At 42.1% G+C, this 27,520-nt stretch overlaps 2 protein-coding genes across 4 annotated transcripts in view; one reads left to right on the plus strand and one right to left on the minus strand.

The window, feature by feature from the left end:
- The window catches only part of FARSB (phenylalanyl-tRNA synthetase subunit beta), a 36,569-nt gene extending 17,836 nt beyond the window's left edge, over window positions 1–18,733 (plus strand). The window contains exons 16-18 of one of the 3 annotated variants that reach the window (XM_041475600.1): window positions 3,721–3,873; window positions 16,868–16,931; window positions 18,462–18,733. In XM_041475600.1, coding sequence (XP_041331534.1) covers window positions 3,721–3,873; window positions 16,868–16,931; window positions 18,462–18,492 — 248 coding nt within the window. In that variant the 3' untranslated portion in view covers window positions 18,493–18,733. Of the gene's footprint in view, window positions 1–3,720; window positions 3,874–16,867; window positions 16,932–17,448; window positions 17,474–18,461 lie in introns of those variants that run through there. The other 2 variants (XM_041475601.1, XM_041475602.1) reach the window with 2 other exon arrangements.
- Window positions 18,734–26,318: 7,585 nt separating this feature from the next.
- SGPP2 (sphingosine-1-phosphate phosphatase 2) overlaps window positions 26,319–27,520 on the minus strand; it is a 31,429-nt gene continuing 30,227 nt past the window's right edge. The window contains exon 5 of the mRNA XM_041475762.1: window positions 26,319–26,861. Coding sequence (XP_041331696.1) covers window positions 26,319–26,861 — 543 coding nt within the window. The remainder of the gene's footprint in view (window positions 26,862–27,520) is intronic.

The raw sequence follows: 27,520 nt of genomic DNA on the forward strand, positions 1-27,520 counted from the left end.
GCAGTTTTAGCAAACCATGTAGGCTCTTTTTTATTAAATACAGACAGTTTGGTGGTGCAGCTCATTCCTTGTTGGGCATGCAGTTAGCTAGAATGCAAAAAACATGGGACAGATGGCAGAATAGCATCAGCATTCTTTAGAACCAAGAGTGGGGCTGTTTTTCTTGGACTAAGGAGTACAGTTATTTACTCTGGCATTATAAAATTTGTGAGTTAAATTGTTAGTTTTATTTCAGGTTTGTCAAGTGCAGCTCTTGAAAGCTTTCATTTATGTAGATGGCTGCTTGACAGTTTTATAAATAATATTTTGTGGTGTACTTAATTTTGATGGGAATCATTGCAACAAAGACTTCTGAGGCAGCAGCTTTGTGCTGTCTGCTCTTGGGCAGCCCTCTCATGGACTGAGCCTTACAGACTGTGAACAGTATCTGAAATGGATTTTAATCTTGTGTTTAGAATCACTACTGTCTTCCCCAAATTGACTTCCAAAATTAAAGTTGCCTAATAAAAAGTTTGGAGGTGGGGGGTGGTGGAGAAAGGCAAACATTGAAAAATGTGGGGTTGTCCTCTCACATATGGAATGAGATTTCTTGCACAAAGCTTATGTCATCAGACTGACTTAATTTAATTTTATTATTTCATGATTTTGGCATGCAGAATTCCCAATTAATAATTTCAAAAGTATGGGTCAATAGAGTACTGACATTAACTGTAATTGAAATGGTATCTTGCAGTGATCCATGTGTGAATGAACTTAGCTCTTTTAAACACTCTGGGTTTTAATAAAGTACACAGAACTTGTGCTTACTAAGGTGAACTGAACATATTTCTCTTCAGACTTACCTGGCAAAGTTTTGATGTATTAAATTATCAAAATGTGTGACAGATTTAACATAACTAAATGGAACCAAATCTGAGCAAAAATGGTTTTTCTCAGGGCAGAAGGAAACATGCTGATTTTGAATATGTTGCACAGCATTTGTGTGGGTAATTTGTAGCACTAGGTAATCACTTCTGTAGGATGGTTACACTAGTTTAGGGTATAAATCAGCACCTTTACCACCAGACCTAAGAGAAAATACCCTTTTTCTCACCACAACAAAAGAAATTAATCCATTAGAAAATCACCTCTGACCAGTGATCTTGGAGAATCTGGCAAGCTTATGGTAGCACAATTTACATCATCTGTGAATACAGCTGCTGCCACCTTTTGAAGCATATTTCCAACTGTCTAGAAATGTTGGTTATCTGCAGAAAATAGTTTGGGAGGCTAAAAGACAATTTTGCATGAGCAGGTGTCCCTTTTCAGATCACCAGGTCATTTTTCTGAAGCAGCTGTAATTTGGAAGGGAGCAGTGTACAACGTGGCTTTATCTTCCTCTGCACTCTTCTGGCTCACATATTCCTAAGCAGCTGCCCATCCTTTGGATTGTTTTTCAGCAGCATCCCCAGGAAGTGCTTTGAAGTCTCAGAAATATATACACACATATATATATTTATGTATAATTTGGGTTGACATACTTGGCAAGCTCACTTGAAAAATAGAAATGTTTCATGGCATGACATGAGAGCTCTTAAGTGACTTATAAAGAACTAAAGCATTTCTAACATCTGTCAGCTTTTGCCTACAATTCCCAGTATCTTTTTTCCTTCCTATCACTTGTGGTGAATTAACTTCCTCTCTTGTGATAGAACTCTGTAAAGGAGTAAGTTTTATAACACTGGAAAAAAACAACGTTTCCTTTACCAAAGATCCCTAAAATGGATAATATGAGGTATAAAAAATGTTGTGTGTGTTTATTTATGATGCTTTAGTTAAGAACTCTGGTCTGAAGGCACCATTGACTATCTTAATCATAATGAAATTAAAATTCAGGTAGTTGTCACAAAATCTGCTACCTAATTATGGCAACAAAAAAAAAAAAAAAAAAGGAAACCATTCTACTGAGCCTCTAGTGGAAAGAACATGCTGTCTTAGGGAAGGAAAAATCATATTTTTCTATTCTGTTGCTCAATATAACATGAAAAGAAATTGTTGACCATCTATGACTGTACTACTTGTTGGTATCTTAGTAGAGCTGGGAAACAGAGACACATGTGACACACAGAGAGAGCAGCCAGAGTGCTCAGACCCAAAAACAGACGCTGCATTTATTGATATTTTTCCCCTGCAGCCTTTACTTTCCTGTGTTGCCATTTTAACTTCAGGATTGGATTCTCCAGCATTATTTAACACTGCACATTATTACAATGACAGCAAAAAAACATTGAGTGACAAATTGCAGACTTACTGCCACAGTAAGTGCAGCTTTCAGTGACTGATGAGAGAACTTGCAGCTGTGATACTGAGTAGCTGCCCCAGAAGCTTTGAATGACTTCTGCCTCAAAAAGGCTGAGCTTTCATCTTGTGTTTAGGCTCTGCTCCTGTGTTTTACTGTGTTGTAACCTGTGTATTTCTGGTCACTCAATGAATGCTTTCCTGTTTAGCTCCTGACAGATTTGTCACTAAATGTTTAGTTGGAGCAAATTAAATGTAAATTTCATTTAATCTGTAATTTCTCGTGTGGTAGATGATGTAACTCCAGCTAAAAGTGCTTGTCAGGGCAGAAGCAGGAGAGCTTCTGAGGTAGAAGTGGGCAATGCTGCCAGAGAGCTCCCCTGCTCTATGGCCAGGAGTAGCTCAGGGACTTGCCAGCATAAATGTGATTCTTTGTAGTAAGAAGCAGTGGATTTATCAGCTAGGGACTCCATCTGCCTCCTCAGAGCTGTGCAAACTCCTGGCATCCACAAAATCCTGTGGCGAAGAAGTTTCACTGCTGAACTCTATGCTGCCTGAAAAACCCATTCCTTTTCTCGTTTCTTGGAGCTTGGTTCCTGTTGAATGATCCAAATGCTGAAACCCAGAGTTAGTAAAGGCTCAAAAGCCCCACTACTCCTAGACAGAGTGCATTGCAGTGGGGTAGCCTCAAGGTACAAGTGTAACAACATGCTACTACATACTCATTCTGAACATTAAAAAAAAAAGGGAAACATATTTTTCACTGAAATTAATAATGTCAGAAGGCATAAGGCAGGGGTTTGACTTAAGGAATTGTCCCAGGTGGGAGACACTTATGTCACTGTCTTGGGTTTGTGCAGTGTAGCACATTTTTCATAATCACTTGGTTGCAGGGATGTCCAATATGATCCCAGAAAGCATCAGTTGTGATTTGGGAACCTCTGTGAATTAAGATCTTTTCACAGATCACCATGCTAACATTATTACACTCATTTCAGGTTGTGGGCTGGTTGTTTTGTGCTGGTAGTTGTTCTACAGCCAAGTTCTATAAATATTTAGCTTTCCCACCAGCAATACAAGCTTCTCCATGCCTGCTGGGTATTTACATTTTGGCTTGTCTATTTTAAATTTCTTTACCACTTAGCTTTATGCTTGGTACCTGTCATTGCATACAAGATCCTTGTATATAGTAACCCTCTTTCCTGCTCAAGGCATAAGGTACTTTAAATCTTTCTTTACATTTCTGACTGTGAGAGTCCAGGGGGTTAAATAAATTCCATTATTTCCTGAGGCTACATGGCAGTCTGTCAGAGAAGCCATTTTACATACTTATTTCTCCTTTCAGCCACACGGGACAGCAGAAGAAAAGTGATACAAAATGCAAAGTAAGTTAGAAGTGGGATAAAGTTTCCCAGGTAACATAGTTGCTTCCTTCTATTGCAGATGTAGGGGCAAGAAACTACAGACATTTATGTGCTATTTATTACAACAAAAGCCCAGGCTTTGAGATCATCCATGGTTTGCTGGACAGAGTCATGCAGGTCCTGGAAGTACCACCAAACGAAGAGAATGGCTACACCATCAAGGCAGCTGAAGGTAAGGAAGAAAGAGCTATAGTGTGCAGCAGAGGTGTTGTGGAACTTAAATGTTCCCCTACAATCTGAGGAGAATTTTTGGCTCTTCTCAGCAGTAGAGACTAAGGATTGATATCATTATATGTGCTGTCATACTGCAGCATGATGGAATGATAGTGAAAAGGCATTGTCTGCATTCACTGATTATAAAATGCAATTGCTATCTTTGTGTGAGCTACCCTGAGTAGCTTAATGCAGTTTGTGAGTTCACAGCTTTTTAAGGGACCTTATAATACAGCATACGCCCTGAGCTTCATGGGCTGTTTATAATGATTTAATCTGCTGATGGCAATAGGGTCCATAGGAATTCACTGAACTGATGCATATGCCAGACACCCACTGTATTCTCCTTGGCTAACAGAGCCTGGAAAAGGCAACTTCATACACCTTATCTTTTGGTTTCTACCTTTATATCTTTTTTTTTTTATGGGTACATTTTATTTATACATTGATGTGAAGACATATGCCTTATATATCTTTGATTCAAAGAGCTGCTATCTTTGAGACTGACCCTGCTGCTTAGATAGTTGTATAACAGCCCTCTTCCTTCTCCATACAGGGTGAGCTGCACATGAATTAAAAATAACATCCTTAAATGCAGAATGTCCTCTGTGTATGTGCCTGTACATGTAAGAGAGAAAGCAAGCAGGCTGACCTGATTCCTTCATTGCAAGAATACAGGTTGATAGAAGCAACTCATCTATTCTGCTACCTAAAATAACAGTGTAGAAAATACAGAATAGAAAAGCACAGCTGCAGGGATGGCAGCTATGATTCTATTTACATGTCATGCAGTGGTGGTCAGAGATGTGAGACACTGACTCAAACTGACTCAGCCTGAAGAAGTGCCTCCATTCTGCACCTCCTGGAACGGTGGCACTGACACAGGGTCCCTGGCAGCCTGACCTAACTGCTGCTCATAGAACTTTAATGAAAGTTTGTTAGGTGTCTCCCTGTGCTGCCAAGATGGCACACAGAACATTTGAACTAAGTGGTCTTCTGGCACCTGAGTGCACACTTGTGTCAGACATATTGATGCTTTTGTCCCTTGCTTCTTTTGAGAAAGTACTGTTTTGCTCAGTATTATTTAGGCAGACTCTCAATGGGCTTGTTAGAATATTGTTAATAGGATTCCCAGGTGACCAGAAGAATGTTTAATACAATTCTGGTTCTAATTCTGTCAAGCACAGAATATGTAATAGCAAAGGCTCTTGTTTGGAAGCGGGGTGTGGTAGTGGGGAGTTAGGAAAAGCCTCTGGGAGCTGGGTACTCAGCTGCCATTGAAGTCAAACTGAAATGTTATATTCCTATTCCAAACTCTTCTGTAGCTGCTTTTTGAATAGACATATCACGAGTTTACTTTAGTACTGAAAAATATTTACAAGTGTTTTATATTCTGTGTTGTAACATGACAGCTGATGTCAAGAAACTGGAGGAAGGCCTCAGAAATAATCCTAACACAGGGAAGAAGTTATTTCTAGATATTAGTGCTGCTCAGTATTCCTGATGCTGTGAGATTTACAATGCTCACTCAAAATCCCTGCATTCTACTCCATGACACATTTAGTGCAGAGGGTGGATTATGCCTTGTCATGTGCAATATATTACAAGCAGTTTGTGGCTTTTGGTAAAAAAAAAAAAAAAAAAAAAAAAAGAAAAGCATCTCTACTACTTTCTGTTTCACCAGTGATTCAGAAACTCTCCTGGGATGGGACTTGGATTCCTTGCAGTTGTCTTGACATTGGAATTTAACGTTGCTATCAATGCAGATGGCTGATACTCTGGTGCCATAGCAAATGCAGTGTCACTGCACCAACTTGGCTTGAGACCTTCACTGCAGAGATGGTTGGAAGTCAGAGTAACTTGGAGAATTTTGTTTTGTTTTTTTAGTAGTTGGTGTTTGTTCCTTTTGGTTTTTTTAAAGTTGCTTCGCAATTTGTCAATTAAGCATGTGTGAGAGAGATGCCAGCAGATGATGGAGTAAGGTAACTGCTTAGTGAAACAAAGATAGCCTGCAACATCTTAAAGAGACCTCAGGATAGTGAAATAATTCATAAGAGCAGTGCCAGTTACTTCAGAGGTTTGAAATCAGGACATTACACATGGCACAGATTTTTAGAGGCATCTGCACCAAGCTGTTTTATTGCCTGTGCCAAATTACAAATTTGTACAGTGAGAAATAGATTTATCCTAGGGCTCTGATTTAGAGAGATTTACAGGTTTTGTCTCTGTCCATAATCTTAAGGCTTGAGACCTGTAAGCAACACAGTGTAAAGGTAGGGTTAGGCCAGTTATTTTTACTCCTTGTATAACTGATTGAAATAGTTCCACTGATTATTGAAAAACAATACAGGGAATAAAATCTAGCTTTAAATGAGCAGCAGAGAACAGAGAGAGATATGTTGGGCACATATTTGACACTTTTCCAAATTCCCTCTGGAAAACAAAATGCCTGTGCTGGAGTCCTGCTTGGTCCATATGTGCAATGAGGTTATTTGAGCTCCTTCTGTTCTGCCAACACCTCAGTGCCCTGAGATTTGACCTTAAGGTCAGAGTGGTTTTGCCTCTCTAGCAACACCTGGGAAAAGCAGTACAGATGCTAGAAAATATGGGTGAAATTGTGATGTTCCCCTGGCCTTTGCACTGTGCTTTGGTGTAATCTGAGCTAGGTAATAAATGGAGAAGAGCTGCTTAGAGCAGCCTTAAGGAAGAGAGGCTTTTGACTGACTGAATTTGAGGATTTCAAAATACATTTGACACTCAATGCCTTCCACTGTCTTAAAAGTTACTAATGGAACCTTCTTTTTGCCACTAAACATACAAAATTAAAGATTTAAAGGCAGAAGTCTGAAATGCTCCCCATTGCTTTAAAATGCACAGAATTAACTTTTTGACAGTGAATCCTACTGGCCTAGAAAAGCATTCTGATTTTTCTCTTTGTTTTATGCCACAGCCATCTATAATCAAATATAGATGGAAAAGATCAATGATCAAATCAAACTTCTATGTGCTCCATAGTAAAAAAAAAAAAAAAAGGCATAAAATTTTTGAGACTTAACCATTCCATACCATTAATAAAATGTAAATATCAGTATGGATGTGTATGATTAGAAGGTAAATAATTTTTAAAATATGAAAATACAGGTAGAAAGAGACAATAAATTTAGTTAGATGTTTTCAGGTAATTTCATAAAATTATTTAATTTTTAGTTCACTTTCATTGGTTTCAATTCCCTTGAACTGAAAACTAGAGGCATGATTATATTGGAAGTTATTCTTAATTTCAAGTTTTATTCAGGAATGGGTGTGTTTTCTGCAATATTTTAGTGATCTTGTGCTTTTGCATGACCATCTGAGGTGATAATTTTCTTCCAGAGATCAGGAGAACAATCAGGATGTGATGTTAATCATGGGGTTTGGGTCCATAGTAAAGCCTTACTTAGGCTGAAAAGAATAAAGAAGAGCTTAGGAAATCTTGACAGTGGATTATATATCACAATCTTCAAAGGAGTGGTGTGAAGTGGAAGGTGTAATTATCTTCACTCCTAATGTAACATTTAAGAGTCCCTTATTTAAGGAAGAAACCCCTGGTTTGGCAGTTCCTTTCAGAAATCTCTATACTTTGCACATGGAATTTAACTGAGCACGAACTGTTTGAAAAGGAAAGATAATATCCCTATTTAATCAAAATGAAACAACTTGACAGGTTCACAGAAAATGTTACAGAGAATCTGTGCATGGCTACTCCTCCCCTGTCTGCCCCACTGTCCTCCATGACAAAATTGGAATAGCAATCTCATGAAAACAAGCAACCCATAAAGAGAATCAGCTTGTGACATGAGCTTCCTTTTCCTACAGTGTTGATTCTCAGGGATTTCAGCTACCTCTTGAATTTATTAATTTAATTTTTTTTAACTAAATGTTCATGCCATTCATTCTTTTAAGGTAATGATCAGCTTAGCAAAGCTGGGAAGTCCAGCCTGTTTGTGTTCAACATGAATGTGTACATAATAAATGCATACTAACTGTTGCTTCATTCAGTAACTGACAGTTGTCTTTAAAATAAAAACCAAAACAGAAGAAGTTGCACTCCCTTCTTTTTAGTGCCCTTATTTAATTAAATGAAAGGTGTGGTGAAGTGTAGAAAATTTTAATTCCACAGTAAATCATAGTAATAGCTTCCTATTTAGTAAGGTTCAGCTGTGAAATTAGAGGTGTAATAGTTAGCTCCATAACTAAGAACATCAATAAACATTGGCTTTTATAGTAATAATTACACAATAAACAACTTTAAAAGAAGATTTACAGCATGAACCTAAATTCACAAGACAAGAGGAGGGAAGTCTGGGACTAATTCCAAGTTAGAGGTATGGAATTGAGCTGCAGCATCTATCTCTAGTGATCAGCTTAAACTGGGAGACTGAAATATATGCAGATATTTAGTGTCTATATTGAGCTTGGCATTATTAATACCTGCCTTATTTTAAGAAATTGTAGCTTGATTGCTCTTAATGGCAATCCTGGCCTTTCAGCTGTCTGTCTTGGCAGCTGTTGCATTGGTCACAAATGTCAATAATTGTCTCTTTACTCATAGATAACTGAAGGAAATGTGCCAATTTTACCAGGCCTCCAAATATAATTTCTGACATAGTGGGAGGTATCAGACAATTCTTAGTCCACTTAACTGGCATTCTTATAGGTGCCATTGCAGTCTTTCAAATTAAAAGCTTGTAGATAATCACATGTGTTTGAAAACATCCATTCTTAATAAAACACATCAGCTGGTAATTCACTGTATGCCACTCCTGTTAGTTTCACTTTTGCCAATTCTCCACAATTTTTTTTAACACTGAGAATCAACTTAGATCATCTGCCTTGGAATACCATATTAACATTTTTCTAGCAGTGCTGAATTTCCAGTATTGGAACTCCAGGTTAACAGGAGCAGGCAGGATATTTGCTCTGAGAATTGCACCACAATTCTGATGCCTGAGACTTCTCATGTTTTAGAAACACCCTGGTAGATGTAACCAGACATATTCCTTTTTTCAGTGGACTGGACAACACCTTACTCTACTCAAAAATACCTCCCCACTACCCCAGATGAAAAGAAATATTGATTACAAACTTAAAACACTTCTGTATCTTTAGTCAGTCTTGTTAGTAAATTGAAATACTCTACCTACAATTTGTTTTCAATATCCTTAAGTCTTTTTTAAATGCTGTCTTTACTGCAGCCAGTAATTAATCTTTCCTAATTTTTTCCAGTTCCTTGATGAATTTCAGCCACTGTTACTAATCACATGTTCTGAAGTGCAAATTATTTATTTCATTTTTGTCTCTAAGGAACATTCTGATTTTTGACCACATTCATTTCAGCACTAAATATGGATAGGGTTTGGACAAAAACATTCTTCTTTCTTATTATGCAACTGCTAGTACTCATCTATCAAATAAATTGTTCTTGAAGATCTTCCACTGTTTCTCTGTTTAGTCCCCTCCCTACCTCCCAGACAGCTTAATGAATTAATAGTGAGAGGTAAGAACAGGTGGTTTTTTATTCTTTAAACCTGATTTTAGTACTTTTAAATGTATTACCCTAATTCTGCAAGAGGTTTCAGAAGTGCCAGCAGTGATCATTAAAATGGCTTAATTATGAATTTTCTCACAAACTTGGACGTTTGTCACTAGCTCTTGTTGCTTTTCCAGTGTTGGCCACTACTTTGAGATCTAATTAATTTCTCATTCTTTCCTCCAGAACAGATTTTTCTGTAGCATCAGGGAAACTTAGTTACATGAAGAATGACAGTTCTAACAACTCAAAATTGCATTAAATTATCTAATAAACTGGGTGTGGCTGCTTGCTTTATGTCCCTTTAATTGTTTTTTATCTCTGGTTTCTCTCTCCTTTCTGTAATACAGGTCTTCAGGTTTATAGGAGCTAAATCCCTATCAATTTGTGCCAAACTTATTTCCGTTCTATCAAGTATCTTCCCACTCTGGTGTTAATGCCTCAAATTTGATTTTAACTGCATTAATACCCAAGGAGGTACCCAGGAAAGATGTGAAACAGGAGGGTTGCCTATATTATTGATGTAGCCAAAGTGAGAGTCTACAGTATTTGGAATATCTGCAAATACTTTGGTTTATCAAAATTTGGCAGCACACTCTGGCACTGGACACCTCAGAGGTGTCTTGTTGTTGGAAGTGATGCTGGTAGGCCAAGCAGCACAGAATTTGTGGCAAAACCCAGTTTGATTTTAGAAATAGGTCTCATTTCTTTAGCTTTGTGTTATACTGTTGATTTTTAGTATGAAAAAGAGGCTCTCAGAAGTGAGTTTGAAAAGGGATTTTTCCATTCCTGTGGTCACTTCAGCTCTTCTCTAAACTTCTTGAATGTTCTTTCTCTACACCCTTCAAGTATCACTCCTTATCCCCAGAAAGGTGTGTGAGTTAAAGCACATTATTTTAGCACAGCATGGGATAATAAAAGGTTTGACAGGCTTAGACTTCTTTGTCTTTTAAACTTTCATCACCAAATGATGTTTGACACACTTTTTTTCCCCCCACATATGAAATAAAAGAAATTCAATTAGAGAACAAAGAAAGTATTTGTTTCTAAAATCCAGAAGATTATTTTAGAAGAGAAACTCCTTTTAACTGACTCATTTAGAACTATGTGTCCTGTACAGTGGGAGGGGGGAAAAAATCTATGGCAACAGCAAAAAAGTTGTGAGGAAAGGTGTCAAGTCAGTTTGGAAAGAGACAGAAGCTATCTTCTACTGTCAAGCTGTCTTCTAGTGCCTCTTTTTGCAAGTATTAACTATTAAAGATTACAATATTTTTCTTCCCATTGCATTTTATTCTGACAGGTTAGGCATGCTCCAAGGAGTAGTAGTATTTCTCCTGACAGTTAAGGGGTTTCATTTTCTATCAGTTTTTGCCAACCAGAACCATCTAAATCACTGGTATTTGTGTTCCTTGAGCTCAAGATATTAATGTCTTCACCCTGACAACTCTTTGCTCTTTTGCTGTTCCTTTACTGGAGAGGCCTCTTCAGAGTTTAATTCCTTTGGTTTTGCCCCCCAAAGGCAACTATCTTTTTTAATCACACATCATAGCAGGTCTTAACAGATAAAAGTCTTCCTTGCATCAAGAATTTTAAATGTCTGGCACAGCTTTGCTTTGTATAATTATAGATTTAGGTAGTTTCCAACTTTTTACATTTTTAAATAAAAAATTATTTCTTGATCATCAACTATATTTTCAACATTGCAAAGCCTTCTTTATAAAATAAATTATTCATCCAAGGCAGGAGCAGAAAGAGCAGCAATAGCACAGCTCAGGGTGAAGTTCTGGCTTCTCTGAAGAAATGCTACGTTTGCCCATCCCTACAGCTTCATCTTTCAACTCCATTCTCATCTGCTCAGCCTGCTGTGGCTGCATCTCTTTTCATTTTCACTACCATACTGATATTAATGCCACCAAATGTGAGCATGTCAATTTTATACTTTATAGTTTAGCAGTTCTCCAGTCCAGTGTGATTTTTCAACTTTGATATGAAGGCAGAGGGGTGGTGCTTCAAATTTAATCTTTTTTTTTCTTTTTATTTCTGCAGTAACATTTTAAACATGAATTTGCAAGACATTGCCTCAAATGTTTAGATCAGTGTGAATGTAGGCTTCAAAGATACCTGTTGTCCACGGTGGAGGAACTGACTTTACCTTTGCTTGTGGTGCACATGTTAGGAAAGAACAGATACACAGAGAAATGCCGAGCTCACCCTCAGCTCAGGCATTTCTGTTCCTGCTGGAGCCACTGTGCTGCAGCCACGAGGCATTGCTTTGCAACATGAGCCTCAGTTGCTAAAACTGATGAACAGTTGCAGTGACTGCTGGGATTCATTGTTTAATGATGTATTATTCCCTCCCAGTTCGTCAGGTTGTTTTGTGAAAGGCATGAAATGGGGGAGCTGTGAAAGCAGAGCGTGAGGTGCCTCTTGGTTATCTCAGTCAAGTCACTGGGAGAGGAGGGCAGCTTGGTCTAGGACAGGAGTGATTAAACAACATGCAAACCAAATGTGACACACTAAAGTAGCCTTGCAGCCTGGCTTAGTGCTGGTTCTTGTTATTCTCTAGTGCCTGTATGAAAGCAGAGCCTAACAAGCTAAAACCTGCTGCTTTGCTGTGCACACAGGGTATGTTATACACCCTGCCAGAGAGCATATGGTTTATTGTTTCCTAGTTTCTGACAGATTCTGTTGCTTGCAAGGATGAATCATTCCATTAGATACCCAAAGAGTGATAAAAACACTCATGGGACACAAATAAATTAAGTTTTTTTAATATTCAAAGCTTTGTGTTCTCTAACTCAAGTGAAATAGCAAGATTTCCTTTTTTAAAAAAGTGAGCTTTATTTGGGATTAGGAATTCCTTACTTTTATAGACAAAATAGCTGTGATATAATATCAGCTCAGGTTGTGACTTTTAGACAAAGTATAACGTTTCAGATAAATCTGGATAAATCAGATAAACCAGCCTAATAGCAAAGATTAGCTGTGTAATGGTAACTCTGCAAAGCAACTAAACTCCAGTGGAGAGTTGCTGTTTCTCACAGGCTGCCCCACAAAGGCAAATTTTTGAACTTTATACACAAATACTGATTTCTAGAGAAATACATTGAATTTGATAGTTTGTTTTTTTTTAGGTTTCCTACCTTTTCTGCATGCAGTATTTAATAAGAGAACCCCAAATACCTGCATTCCTTAGCTTCAGCATCCACCCAAGTATTACCTTCCATTAGGAAGGCAAGAACACAGTGATTTTACCCAGACAAATTTAAGTGTCTGAGGCTGCTGTAATCTTGAGGATAACACAGGTGAATAAAGAGGTGCCTCAAACCTCCTGCATTCTTGAACCACTTTCTGACATCCAGCAACATCAAACAACCTCTGTTAAAGCTCCTGGAACACTCCACAGCAAGAATGAAAAACAAATCCAGCTTACAGGGTTGTATATGAGGGTTCTTATGAGATAGAAGAGTTAGTTTTCCTCACACCCTCCCTGAAATAAAAATTAATAGGAACTCAGCCATTGACTTAGTTGTAATAGGAGAAGATGATTTACTGACTGACCCCTGCAAATCTGTGGATGGTTCTCCATGTTCCCAGCCTTCCTGTCTGCACAAGGACTCAAATATGCTATTTTTGGATATCCAGTGTAGCAGTCCAGGTAAATAATTGATTGTCACTTTACCCTCTTCTGCTCTGCCCTGTATGAGAAGGCTTTTGGAAAAACAGAGGAAGAGATCAGAATAAAAGATGCCCTTTAGACAAGGACATATTCATTCACGTCACACAGATACTGATTCTGTGATTTTGGTCAAGTGTTAATTCTTGAGAGGAGTAATTAAGGCACATGCCTTAAATTTAATTGTACTAATTTGCATTTCCTGGTGTGTCACTACAGTTAGGTGTGATCTGGGGAAATGGCAGTCATTCTGGCACAGCTTTGGTCAGGATTTACAAATCAAGAGACTAAAGTTGACAAATATCCCACTGATCCCAAAATAGTTTTTCTGGGCTTGAGAATATAAGGGAGAAGAACTGCTGACAATGTGCAACTTACAAAAACAATTGGTCTCTCAGTTTGTTCCGAAGATTGTGGAAGATTTGAGATGTCTGTGATTTTAAGAAATAGCTGAAGGTAAATCATTCCATGACAAGATGTGATTTTGCATAAGGTTTTTGGAGCCTTTCTGTGTATGTGGGCAGAAAAAGGGGGCTGCCTTTTAACACACTGTCTGGGCTGATAGTGCCCCCGACTCTGCATTTGATTTGTATTTTTTGCCAAAAGAAGGAAATCGGTCAAAAGTGTGAAGAAATTGATCCTAAAACCAACATTTAACCTCACAAAACTAAATTCTATCTAGTGTAGCACAGGCAAAATACTTCCCCAAATGAGTTGGGGTGAGGTAGTGAAAGGGCAGCTGGAGTCACTAAAGGGAGGAGAATGAAGATGAAAGGCTGCTGAGGCCAGATAAGCTCTGCTCTGTTACCTCCTTAAGCTTCAGCTTCCAGTGTTCCTTCAAATTACAGGAACAAACAAGTGGGTTTGAAGGCTTAGTGCAACTGCAGGCCTATAATATAACTTTAATCTATTTCTTTTTGAAAGGAAGGGAGAGTAAGGTAGAGAAAAGAAACTGTGCAAGGTGTTTGACAACAAAGAGTGCAGGGAACTCAGAGCTCTTTGAGGGTCAATTAGCCAGAAAATGTGCTAAAGACTACATGCTCTGATGGATTATTGGCCAAAGAATTACCCCAAAGCAATCAAAGTGGCCCTGTTGCCTGAATACAGCGAGGCAATTACGGATTTGGAGGACATGCTACAGAAGCTTTAATTAAAGGTATTACTTCTACATCACTGAACATTAGAAATTAAATTCTTACTTGCAGCCACGAGAAGCAGCTTTTGTCTTTCCCTTGTGTGTAGTGTGTCAGCATTAGACAGGGCTGGCTTTGGCATCCCTTCGTTAGGAAGGTGTATTGGATTTCACCCACCCCTTCTCCTAACTACCACTTACACACCTGACATATTAAGAGGTGGATTTCCACTGCTAGACCTTCAGGCTTCCTCTGGCATTGTCTGGGTCTCTATCAGCAAGGACAATACAATCTCTGACTAGATTTCAAGGTGAAGTTTATGAAGTTTATTTGTGTGCAGAGCAGAAAGGATTTGCTATGTCAAGAGGGATAAATCTGTTACCCTTAAAACAGAAGTTACAGTAAACTACAATTTTTAAATGAATTTTGACTCTCAATGTAGTTGATGGTAGAACCAACCAGTTGGACCTACAAGGGCAGCCTTTCAGCATAATTGCATCAGCAGCAAACACAATCCCTTGCTAACACACCTGCTCAGAGTGGGGCCTCCAGGTGAGCTTTTGTGCCTCCCTGACCAGGGACAGCTTCTTGGGGAAGACCATGCTCTTCACAAGCATGCTGTTCTTGGATGATCCTGCACAGACAGACAGGACAAACTATGGTGAACTCCTGCTCAAAGCTGCAGGTCACAGTGCCAGTGATTCTGGAAAGACTCCTTTTGGCATGAAGGCTTTACTGTAGCTTTAGAGCGCTGGGCTTCAGCTTCTGGGGTGACTTACACAAACAAAGTAACAATGTGTGCACTTTTTGCTGATTTCCCATGTGTGCAAGTAGCTTCAGCACATGTCTTTCATACAGCCTTGACTCTCACTTTGAAGCTTCTACTTTACTTCAAGAGTTGAAGTCACATAACACTGCCCAGTCCATAACACAAGCTTTGTTAGAAATCCTAGCCACCACTGCTATTTACTTGATAATACCAGAAACACATAAATTAGGATGAAAAGAGTCCTTACCTTTTTATTTTGATGACCCTCCTGGTTTGCTGCCCTGCTCCATGGGTCTCTCAGGTCCTCCTGCAGTCTGTGTCTTGCCCCAGCACAGCAGGTTCCTCTAGCTCAGGTCTTTTGTGCCTGTGGTTGGTCCCTCGGTCAAAGCTCTCCCCCAGCTGCAAATGGTTGTTTCTCTTTCCCCCTTTCTGCTCAGGTTGTTCATGTTTCTTCTGAGATTTTTTTCCCTTCTTTGCTTCCCTTTCAATGTGAATTTTTTAACCTGGAATTTACATTTGCTCCAAATTTTGGTTCCATGGCAGAGGCACGTGGCATGGAGCAACACCACCCGGTCCAATGCATGAGCCAACCTCCTTCCCTTACCACCTGTGTGCTCAAAGGAAGAGTCACTAAGATGAGGAAGGCTTTAGATCCCCCCTGAGGGATGCAGTCTGGAGGCCCTTTTGGCAGGCAGGAATATACTTTGAAGCATTCTGTAGTGCAGCCAATTACCATAATAATGGTTCCATTATGAACCAGAGTTCATAAACTCTCTGTAAACCTGTTTCTCAGCTCATGTTTCTTTGGTGCAAGAGCCATGTGTTGGCTGGACAGATGGGGGCTCTAAAGTTTTTAACAGGTTCTTTCATTTTTATTTGCTTATTGTCTGATCTTTTCCAGCCACAGAATTGTGCCCTGCAATTGCCATGTCTGCAGAGCAGGGAGCACACACTGGTGACTGCCCTGTGAAGCAGCCAACATTTCAGGGTCAGCTTATAACTAGAAATTGAGACATTGTTTGAAGGTCCCATTTCCTGCACTTTGGGGACCTAAATGTTCCCCCTTGATATTAATAATATATTTTCCTCTTTGCTGCAAGGAAGTGCAAAGAAAAGTAACATCATGGTCCAGCATCAGTTGCTGCATGAGATGGAAAATTCTGCTCAGTGTCTAACCCATAGCCTGGAGCAGCTTATTTGGAACTCACTGCGACTAGCAGACCAACAACTGGTGATGGATAGCAGAGCATTTGTTGTGTTTGAAAACAGCATTGTTTCACACAATGGGAAGTGGCATAGATCTGGGAAACTGCCCTTGTTAGATTGACTGAGTACAGTATTATTTTAGACCCCATCAGATACCAACAAGAAGTTTAAAAACAATTAAGTCTCATGACATAGCTGAGTATAGATGTGCAAGAAGATAAAATAACTTTCCCAAGACTACACAGAAGGAAGCTCAGAAGAACAGACAAGTCAGACTCACAGCTTCTTAACTGACCCTACTGTCAAAGCTCTTTTTTTCCTATAGATTTATAGAGGGGAACCACACCAACATTATGAACTTCTGCTTGGCTCTTGCTCTTGTGCCAGTTCAAGCTTACAGTCAAGTGTCTAAAAGAAAGTCTCTGTGTGCTGCTCCCATCTTTGGTACAATACCATCTTTATTTACAAATAGGAAAGCCTTTACCACTAAGTAAAAGGCAACTTTATTTTTAGGTTATGTTTTCACCCACAATCTGCAGAGTGATCTGTATGTGTGACATTTGACTCTTTTCTAAATTTGTTTCATCTTGTTTTGAATAGTGCAGCCTGGCAGTGGCAAGTGTCTCTTTGGCTGGAGTCATGTGCCAGTAGCATCCTGGGTGAGGTAATTTCACTGTTGTACATTCAGTGTAAGTAGTCAATCTGTGCTTGTAGCGAAGACTGGAACTGGATAATTTAAAAGATTCTGCTTCTGGATATTTTTAAAACAGCCTTTAAGCAGTGTTACTGTGGTCATTTACTACTGTGGTCAGATTTCACAAGGTGGCCAAAATTGAAGTGGACATTGAAGTTAATTTGCACTTGCAGCAACTTGGGCAAGAAAAAAACCTAATTGCTGTTCTTGTAGCTGCAAGTTACAACTACAAACCTCATAGAAGACATTTCTTAAATTAATTATTTCCATTGGGGAGCTAACAGAGAATATCTCTGGGCTTGACCACTGGTGATCAGAATATCATGAAAATGTTCCTGAGGTTTGAGGTTCATTTGGACATTATTGCCTTTTTAAGTAGCTCCTTGTACACACAGTAAAATGTCCTGGGCTGATCCTGAACCTTAAGTAGCATTGGTGCAACCAGAGAGTGAGTTGCTGTCAGGAAATTCTTGTGATCTTTTTGCAGAGGACACTGAAGGCAGCAGCATTAAAAACAGGGTGGAGGAGCTTTCTGAGGATTCAGAATCTGTAGGATTCAGTGGCTTTGTTTCATCTTCTCCCCTTCCCCGTGATGTCCCGGCATTGCCTGCAACACTGCTCACAGGATGTCCCACTCACTGTGCCTTGCTTCCACACACTCGTTTGGAAAGAGGTGCTTCCAGAAGGAGCAACTGGCTGGTCTGGTTTGGGTTTGTCTTTAGAAGGGCTATCAGATAAAATTGGCATTCAACTCAGGACAGAGGCCAAAAAATGCAAGTTTAGTTGCACTAGACAAGCTTGAACATAGTGCTGGTAGAGCCACTACACACAGGGAAGTTCCCAGGTAGCAAAGTCTTTCCATGAAAAGGTCTGCACAGCTGCTCCAAGTTCTTCATGGCAAATCTAACTACTTTTATAGGAAAAAGCTCCCATGTAACATTTAAAAACTGGGACCTGGTTGGAGGTAAGAGGAAGATGATCTTTGTCTTTCTTTGAGTGTTCATTGTTTCAAATTTTATGGTGCATAGAAAACTGATTAAAAAGTTCTTCCCCAGATGAGGAATGCAGGTTGTTTTTAATTATGTGACAGGCAAACAAGGGTGACATGTCTACTTACCCTTTAGATGACAGCAAGCTTTATTTCTTTAAACAGACTAAGGTGGGAGACATTCAGATGTTAAATAGCCTAAAGGCTGCAAAAGTTCTTCATTTCAGTAGCCCTCTGACTCAACTGTGCTAATTTCTATTGCAGGAGGAACTTAGTCAAAACAATTGAGTGTGAAAAATGCCCACGCTTTGGGCTTTACATTTTATTTTTAACTCAGTGTTTTCTCATTCTCTATCAATCATGACAACTCTTAATGCAAGAATGTGAAAGCCCCTTCTGAGCATCTCAGCACAGAGAACCATTTAATACTGAGAGCTTTGTTCTGCACGTTAAATGCCTATTGACTCCTCTGGCCCAAAGAAATATTGATTTTTCTCTCACTTTCTTTACAGGCACTGCTTTCTTTCCTGGTCGCTGTGCTGAGGTCTTTGCCAAAGGTCAAAGCATTGGGAAACTTGGAGTCGTACACCCTGATGTTATCACCAAGTTTGAGCTCACCATGCCTTGCTCTGTCCTAGAGATCAATATTGAGCCCTTCGTGTGAAGACGTGACTCTTATCTGCGACAGCCGTCCACTGTCACATGCAGCACCCTCTCCTCTTCTGTCTGCCTCCCAGGGGACATCCGCTTGTGCTTTTATGTTCCAATAAACCAGAAAAACAGATCCTGTCTCCCTGAGTAAATGTGTTCTTTGCAGTGCAATCTGGCTGGCTTCTGCAGGGAAGGAATGTGGGATCTCGGACCAGGCTGTGCCCTCAATGTTTTCAAAGGGCAGGGGGGAAGAAACAAGTTGGGTCAAAGCCCAGTGTTGTACAAGAGAAATGTAATGGCAGAGCACATGATTAGTTTTCAAAATCAGAAATGTTCCACAGACACAGCTTCATACTGTAACTGATTATGGCTGCATAACAGGAATCTCATTCTTTTCTTACTGCATGAAATAAGATAATTGATTAGAGCAAATGTTGAGTGAATGTGAGCAGAACTAAGGAGTTGAGCTTTTATTCTATACGGTTGTCATGTGCTCATCAATGGCTGGGGGAGGAAAATAAACTTGTTTCATGAAAACCAGAGCTATTTTGTAAGTAAGATGTGTGTAATATCTGCTTCCCTGCTCCAGACATAACTGTTGGTCCTTTATCATTCTAAATTCAGAAAGGGGAGGGGGTGGAATTAAATTTTTTTCATTGTTGATGTCAGCCTAGCGGTTTTTGAAGCTCTAAACCAAATGGAGAAGTGCATTTAAGAGCATATGCCAGTGGTGTTTTGCATGAGTAACAGAAAACTATCAAAGCCTTTGTCTGCCTGAGGCTGGCATGTTTGTCTGCAGAAGCGAGCGTGGGCCCGCTGCACTCCCAGCCCCACCAGGGCTTTCTGGACCCCAGCTGTGCAGCAGGACCGTGCAGCTTTTGGGCAGGGTTACTTTTCTGGCAGTTCTGCCCCTGCCAGTACATGAGAAGCTCTCATGGGTCAGGCTTTTCCTTCTAGGTGGCTTTCTGGCAGCAGTTGTGTCACAGCTTCGTGCATTGTGCCTCTGCTCTCTGAAACTGAGAAGCTCCATCCAGCATAGTGATGCCCAATCCTTTCTTTCTGCAGGAATGTCACCAAGTGGGTGGTCAGCTCAGTACAGTGAAGCAGCTCTTGACTGGCAGCCTTGTGGAGCTGGCTGTCCCTCCTTTGCAATACTATAACCATTGCTAATGCTGCAGGCCAGCAACAGCCAGTATTTTATGTTAGGCCAATGCACTGTGGCTCCTTTCTGCTGTGAGAGCCAGGAGTGGCCTGTCTAAGAGTGGACATCTGGGAAGGGTGTCACAATGTCTGCCCCACTGAGCAGAGATGTGCAGTGTGAGCTAAGCTTGTACGAGCTGCACAGACCCCTATCACTGGGCCCACGAGGGCTTTTCAATGGCAGCCCCATCAATAATCTCAACAGGTGGGAAGGCAACAGGCAAGGCTTTTTGGTGCAAGTGATAATCCAGTATGAAATATGCACTACAGTCACCCATCTGGAAACCCTACGGTTCCCCTCAGATGGAAGTGTAGATTTTAATTATCTCTGCATGACAGACGTGAAATGAGAATATAGCTATTGCCATACGTTGCACGACTGACTCCAGTGCCCACGGAGAGTGAGAAAACTGCAGCTCACATTTTAAACCTCCCAGGGGATTAGGCAGCTTGGCGTTTGCAGGATCTCTCTCCCCGCGATGCCTACACAAGTGTAAGCAGGCAGGCTCGCAGTGTGGGAAGCAATCTGTAACGCAGATGGAAAGTATTAACCCCCCCTTGTTTATTGGTGTGTCATGCACGGGGATTAGGACCACAATAAGGCAGATTTGCATTGCAGCAGAGTGCAGGCATATTTGCGTGCACTAAATATATTTCTCTACGCAAGATTTTCTGACTCTTTGGGTGTCCCAATTCTCCTGTGAGTTTAGCTGTCCTTTGAGTGTAAAGACTAGATTAAGCTGGGACTAAGGGCTTGAGCTGCAGTGGCATGTGTTGCGAGGCTTTTAGGGATCGCTTCATTTTTGTACCATTTGCCCATGCATTGGCAGCTAAGTACTCCAAAACCACGAGCTTTGTCCCAGGTAAGTACCATTACTTGCTAAAACTAGAGGATGAGAATCAAGAGAAAGGTTAAAAAGCCTCTTCAGAGTCCCTGACCCCTCCAGTTAACTATGGTGCCAGCAGCCTTGCAATGAAATTCAAGCTCTGCTGTAGTGCTGAGCTCTGGATTAACTGTGATTCCTGATGAGTGGGACACTTCATATAAGCCTGGTGTATTTATTGCAAGGCTTTGTCTTTCATAGCTCCAAAGCAATTATCTGGTATTTACAGCCTGCTCATAGCTGTGTGCAGAACTCGGGGTAGTTATTACACAGCTTCGTGCTGGAGCCAGTCCCTGTGAGCACTGAAATTTGCTTTTACCCTTTGCTGTAGCCATGGGCTCTGGCAAAGGAAACCTTTGCTGCTGGAGGGGACTTCTGAGCAGTTTTTAAGCATCTTTTGAACTGGGGTCTTCTTTTTAAACAAGAGTTGGAAGTGGGATTTTTAACTACTGCTCCTCAATTATGGATTACTTTTGGCCTCCAGCTCCCTGTGGGTACTGGGTCATTGCTGGGGATCTGAACACAAGCAGGAAAGGCTGGGGAGCTGGTGACAGAGAGATCAGAGCTGGTTTAGTGTGCTGTCTGAGCAATTGCTGGCTTCCATTCTGTTGGACACGTGCTCTGAGCTCTGGGTTTGTCCTTGCTGTGCTTTGGTGGTGATTTTGCAAAGAGCAGAACCCTGAGAGAGCCTGGCTGCAGCTCCCAGCACAGGCCCTGCTGCCTGCAGGTTACCCTTGCTATTGCACAAGGGTGTTTATGTAAAGGTGATGCCTGGGACTGTTTCCATCTCCAGGCTGGCACTGTGCTCGCTTGAAATTTAAATCAGCCTTGGTTTGGCAGGTGAGTGTGGAACAGGCTGGGCAAAAGCGCTGCCAGGAGGCTGCCAGGGGATCATGGCCTGGCACAGGTGACACCTCTGACCGCCCAGTGACCTTGAAACCGAGCCTGCTGCCAGGGCAGGGTGGCAGCAGGTGACAGTGGGCAGGTGGGAAGACAGCGAGACCGCAGGGAAGCTCTGACAGGAGCAGGAAGCAAGCGAGGGCCTTGCTTTACTCATGGCTCAGCAAATGTGCAAGATTCCAGCCACATTTCCACCCTGTTCAGAGAGGTACCTGTGTTTTCCAACTTCTCCTTGTAGCACAGTTGAGAAGGGTCAAAATTGAAACAGACTGTTTTCTTCTGTTCCCTAAATTACATCAACTAGATCCAGAAAAGCAAGTCATGAGCTTGCTTGTGATTTTGCATAGGAACTTGAATGGATTAGGAGACTGGGGTCATTACAAAGTTACTGCTGGAAATTAAAGCAGAGAAATTCAGTGCTTGCTGCTTTGGTTCTTAAACCCTGCCAAGAGGTGCAATATCCATTTGACTTCTCACAGAGTAGCTGGTTCTGCACTGGGGCACCAGCACACAGAGATGCCCCAGAGAGGAGGAAGCCTGGGGCAGCAGCACGTGCCCAAAAAGCGATTTGCAAAGTAAGCTGGTCAGAAGACAGCCTCCAGGCAGGACAGAGTGGGCTTAGCTATGGGTGAGGTGCCTGCTATATCCCTCTTGAGAGCAGCTTAGATTGCCTTGCATCACCCCTCCAGCTATAGGCAGGCACAGGAGAGAGAGCTGTGGTGCTGTACCAGAACAGACAGCACAGACAGCACTGAGAACATAACAGCAAGGCTGATACTCTGGAAGTCACCTCCCACTCCATTCACAGCAGTGTTTTACTCTAAAACACAAGTGTGTCTACTTTAGAGGATTCAGCTGGTGCCTTTGTCTTACAAAGTAAAGAACATGGCCAGCAAACCCACCACAAAACCTCATTCTCTACCACCACCCTGGAAATGCAGAGGCATCTGCACTTCAGGGATGAAGAGCATTTCCAAAGACAGCAAAGGCACAGGGTGATGTCCAAAGACAGCAAAGAGGAGCTGGTGCTTCAGGCTAATGAAATGCAGAAAGGGTGATGTGTCTCACCTTGTCAGAAGACTTGCCTCTCCCAGCCTGGCCCTGCAGGAGTGGCTGTGGTCCTGTAAGCATCCCAAGAGCACAGCCTCAGCACAGAGCCCAGCTCAAAGCCCTGCCTAACCCAGCTGGCCCAGGGATGCTGCAGCAATTGGGCTTATCCTGATCAGCTGTGGGCACTTGCAGTGACACCACTTCCAGGCAGCATGTGATCCTGAGAGGAGGATGAGGCCCTATCTGGTTTCAAATACACTTTTTGACCACAAAACCTTGTTAGGCTCCTCAACTAATGCAAAATATTCTGCAGTTCATGGGCTGTCATGCTATCACTGCACAGATTAAATTGGCTTCCAGTTAACTGTTTAGCCTATTAGAGCAGATATTGAAGGTGAAGGAGATTCCAGTGCCCAAAAGTCCCCCCAGCACTAATTACATGCAACTCACTCATTTACATTTGCAAATGTTGTAACAAATAGTCATTAGTAGACCAGTAATCTCTTTTTAAAATGTTTTTTAAAAAGCAGGATACTTCTGGAGGAGCCAAAGCATGGAGCTAGACTGAGCAGGAGACAAGGAGCCACAAGCAGGACAACTTGGGAAAAGAAGTGGGTGCTTGCACTTGGGAAGCTCTTTTAGCTAGGACTCACTGCCTTTACATCAGCCATTTACAAGTATCAATAGAGGATGCAAAACAAACAGACAAACAACAAACTCTGCAAAATAGGTTTATTTTAAAATTTGAACCAAATAGAGTTTGCATTTATTGCATGAATCACATGCAGGTGAATACTATAAAAATACCTGTGCAGCATTTATATATAATTTATAAAATCTTCATAGCATAAAATAGCTGTGAATCAGAACAGAAATTTTACACATAAAGCTGCATGAATGTCCCTGTCAAACTGTGCCTTTCTTGGGAGTAATTCCAATCCCCAGCTTAAATGCTCATTTTGCTGCCAAGTTTTTTCCCAGTTTTGTGATGTTGCCCCTCGGCAGGGCTCCAGTTGTGCCCTGCACCTGTGTGCCATCCAGCTCTCTTAACACAAGGTGTTTAAAGGTATTTTAAACCTGATGGCAGTGCTTCTGTGGTGTATGGGAGGGAGAGAAGCTGAGGATGGAAACCCATGGCTGTGGTGGCCCATGCCCAGCACTCGCCCAGGGGCAGGTGTGAGTGGCCATGTGCCCTGCTGAAAGGCTCACTGGAGCTGTTTGCATGCATGTGTAAAGTCCACACAACCTGATATAAACCAGTTTATCCACAGCCTGAGGAAATCTAAAAATTGATGAAATTTCTGCCTGCATTTCTTCTGGAGATTGGCAACCCGGGTTTAGAGTGGTGCAGCTCTTTCACATGCATGCCTCGCACTCCTCAGACAACTCCCAGCTACAGTTTTGGAATTGGTTATGTTTATGTCATATGGATGGCAAAGCACGTCTTTTACATTCTTCAGTTTCATTTTTCTCGCAGCCAGGAAGACAAGTAGACATGGTTAGAAAGCTGGCTCTCACTGTACAGGCAAGGCAGGGGGGCCATGCTTGAAGCTCTGCAGCAATAGCACTGTACATTTTCCTCGCCAAGCAGACCACGTTCACTGCTGTATTTCTCAACAGCTCATTGGTCCAACAGCTGAAATACATTGTTTTAAATAAGCAGCCTGAGTTATAGGGATGCCCTTCCTATGGACACACCTCCCTGCTATTCTACAAGCCTACACAAAGTGTTGCAGGATGCATGGAAGACCAACTGTGATGCTGTGCAGCAGCAGAAAATGATGGCATCTTGTAACTGTCACACGCTGTAGTCACCAGAGTCACAACTCCTTCCACAACACAGTTTATGGGCTCTACTAGTCACCCCTCCATGACAGGAAGGACTTTTTCCTTTCCCTAGCCAGGGATCTAAATCAGAGTTAAGCAGTTTGAACTCAAGCCTCAGTGCTGTGCTAATAACTCTGCTCAGTTTTTTGTAGGCAAAGGATCTTTTAGTGGCAGCTTTCTTATTAATATCCAAGGAAATTTGTTGCAAATCACATTAAATATTTTGTGTTAGCTTTTCCTTTCTTTTACAATTTGGTTTGTTTTTTTTTTTTTTTCCTTTAGATTTAATAATGTGTAAAACTCTTTTACAATTTGGGTTGTTTTTTTTTTTTTCCTTTAGATTTAATAATGTGTAAAACCATCCACACAGAACTAGCCTGGTCCACCAGTGCCATCAGAAGACACTATGAGCTCTGCCCAATGATGGCATTTTGATTTTGCTGGTCACATCTACCCCACCAGTCACTTTTTCCCTAATGCCCCAACCTGAGCCCTGCCTTGGCTTGCTCTACTGCTTCAGGAGCAGCCCCACAGCCAGGCATGCAGAGGCACAGCCCTACTCCTCAGCAACCCCAACCCCACAGCAAAGCAGCCTCTGCTACTGCTCTGGCAGCAATTTCAGCTGTGTGCTTGTCACATTTAGTTGCCTGGGCGAAGTGTGTCTAATTATGGGACACACTGGGGTCAGTGATTTCTAGACCAAAGTTATCTGTGCACAGCAATTCCCATGACTCCTCCAAGTTAGATATTTTAGGCCAGTTGCTTTGTGTTTGTGTGGCAAGGGCATGGTAGTGGTGGGGGATGGTTACAAGGGTGACTTCTCTCAGAAGGTGCCAGAAACTTCCCCTGTGTCCAACAGAACCAATGCCAGCTGGCTTCCAGACAGATCCTCTGCTGGCCAAGGCTGAGCCCATCAGTGACAGTAGCAGCACCTCTGGGATAACAGAGTTAAGAAGGCAGGAAAAACCTGCACAGCTGCAGGCAGACAGAGGATTGAAGATACAGGAGAGAAACAACTCTGCAGACACCAAGATGACAGAAGGAAGAGGAAGAGTAAGAGGTGCTCTGGGTGCCAGAGCAGAGACTCCCCTGCAGCCCAAGGTGCAGCCCGTGGTGAGGGACATGCACCCCTGCAGCCCATGGAGGTCCATGGGGAGCAGAGATCCACCTGCAATCAGTGGAGGACCCCACAATGAAGCAGGGTGATGCCCTAAGACAGGTTTGAAGACCACCACTGAAACAGGCTCCTGGCAGGACCTCTGATCCCTCAGGGGACCTATGCTGGAAGAAGTGCAGCCCATGGAAAAATTCACATTGGACAAGTTTATGGAAAGCTGTCTTTTGTGGGAGCAGGGGAGGAGTGTGAGGGGTTCTACCCCTGAGGAGGAAGGAGCAGCAGCAGCATGTGACGAGCTCACCATAACCTCCATTCCCATCCCCCTGTAATGGTGGGTAGGAGGAGCTAGAGACTTCAGGAGGGAAGTTGACCTAGAAAGAAGGGAGGGGTAGGTGGAAGGTGGTTGTAAATGTTTGGTTTTATTTATTATCCTACTCTGATTAGTTTGGTAATAAATTAAACTTATTTCCCCAAGTCGAGTCTGTTTTGCCTGTGACGTAAAACTGCTGAGTGATCTCTCCCTGCCCTTGTCTTGAGCCATGATCTTCTCATTATATTTCTCTCCCTGGAGAGAGGGGAGTGATAGAGCAGCTTTGGTGAGCCCCTGGCATGCAGCCAGAGCCAAACCCACCACACCAGTGCAGAAAGGCACAGAACACTTTTTGGTCAAGTCACCAGCCTGGACTGTCACGTCCCCGAAGCGGTGGTGCCGCAGGTGGCTCGGTGAGGAGGAGCTGTGCTCACATCAGTCCCAGCAGCCGGTGCAGCAGTGGCACAATGACGGTGGCCGTGAAGCCAACGGAGGAGTATGTCACAAACTTGTAGGGCACCTCAACCTCCAGGCGTCTCCGGGCTTGCAGGTCACCGATGGGGAACTTGTACCGATAGCCCAGCACGCCAAGGACCGCACTCTTCATGACCCACCGTGTCAGCAGCACAACCAAGATCCCTACCAAGAACCTGGCTAGCACAAACACCACTGTACTGGTGATCAGAGGAAGCCCGGGCTGAACACTTTTGCCAGTGTAGGCTGAAGCAGCATACTGGTTGTTTAACCAAAATCCCACAGTTGCTCCAGCTGCTGCTCCTAAGATCGTAGTGGTGTCTCCCCTGGTAGGGCTGTAATAGTCTAGTTTGGGGTAGTTGTAACATAAGACAAGAGGCACAACTATGGAAAACAATGGGCAGAAGGGGCTGGTTAACAGCAAGTGATCTATTGTGTCCCACGCAGGATACAAGAGCACGAGCAGCACAGCCGAAATCAGTGCTCCTCCGATCACATCCTGTAAAGAAATCACATTTAAAAGGCTTTGTGAGACCTGGAAGGTAAACCAGGTGTTTGGGTGATGATAAAAGACCAGTATCTGCATTGGTGGGGCCCAGCAGTGGAGGAACACCCTGAATCCAGTGATGGCATTATCCACATGCAGGGAAAACCTGAAGCACGGGCTAAGCAAAACATGACAATCCATGAACCCAACCTTAGCTTATGCATATGCATGTGTCTGTGGACACACATCCTCCTCCTCACCTGCTCTCATGCTTTGAGGGCATTCTCCACCTACGACCTCAAAAAAGGCACGTGCACAACTCCATCTCAGACACAACATTGCAGAGAGCTGCCTTCACACAAACCCTTTCCCTCCTGTAAGCCTGCAAGCAATATCATCACATCAGTGTGATTATCCCTTGCTTGCTTTGCATAAAGGGGGAGATGCTGTCCTTTATCAGAGACAGGCTCCCATCCCAGAAACACAAGCTCCAGGGATGGAAAGTGCAGAGCTGTAGGACGTGCTGCAAGTGCGCCATGGTTTCTGCCAGCAGTGGGAGGGAGGCACCTCCAGGCAGGGATACAGCAAGGAGAAATTTGTTGCCCAAGTCTCTGAAATCTAGCTTTCAGTACAGTGCCTGAAGCAAGTATATAGTTAAACCCTAATTTATT

Source organism: Pyrgilauda ruficollis, unplaced genomic scaffold (genome assembly GCF_017590135.1).
Source record: "Pyrgilauda ruficollis isolate IOZ18807 unplaced genomic scaffold, ASM1759013v1 scaffold36, whole genome shotgun sequence".
Taxonomy (NCBI): Eukaryota; Metazoa; Chordata; class Aves; order Passeriformes; family Passeridae; genus Pyrgilauda; species Pyrgilauda ruficollis.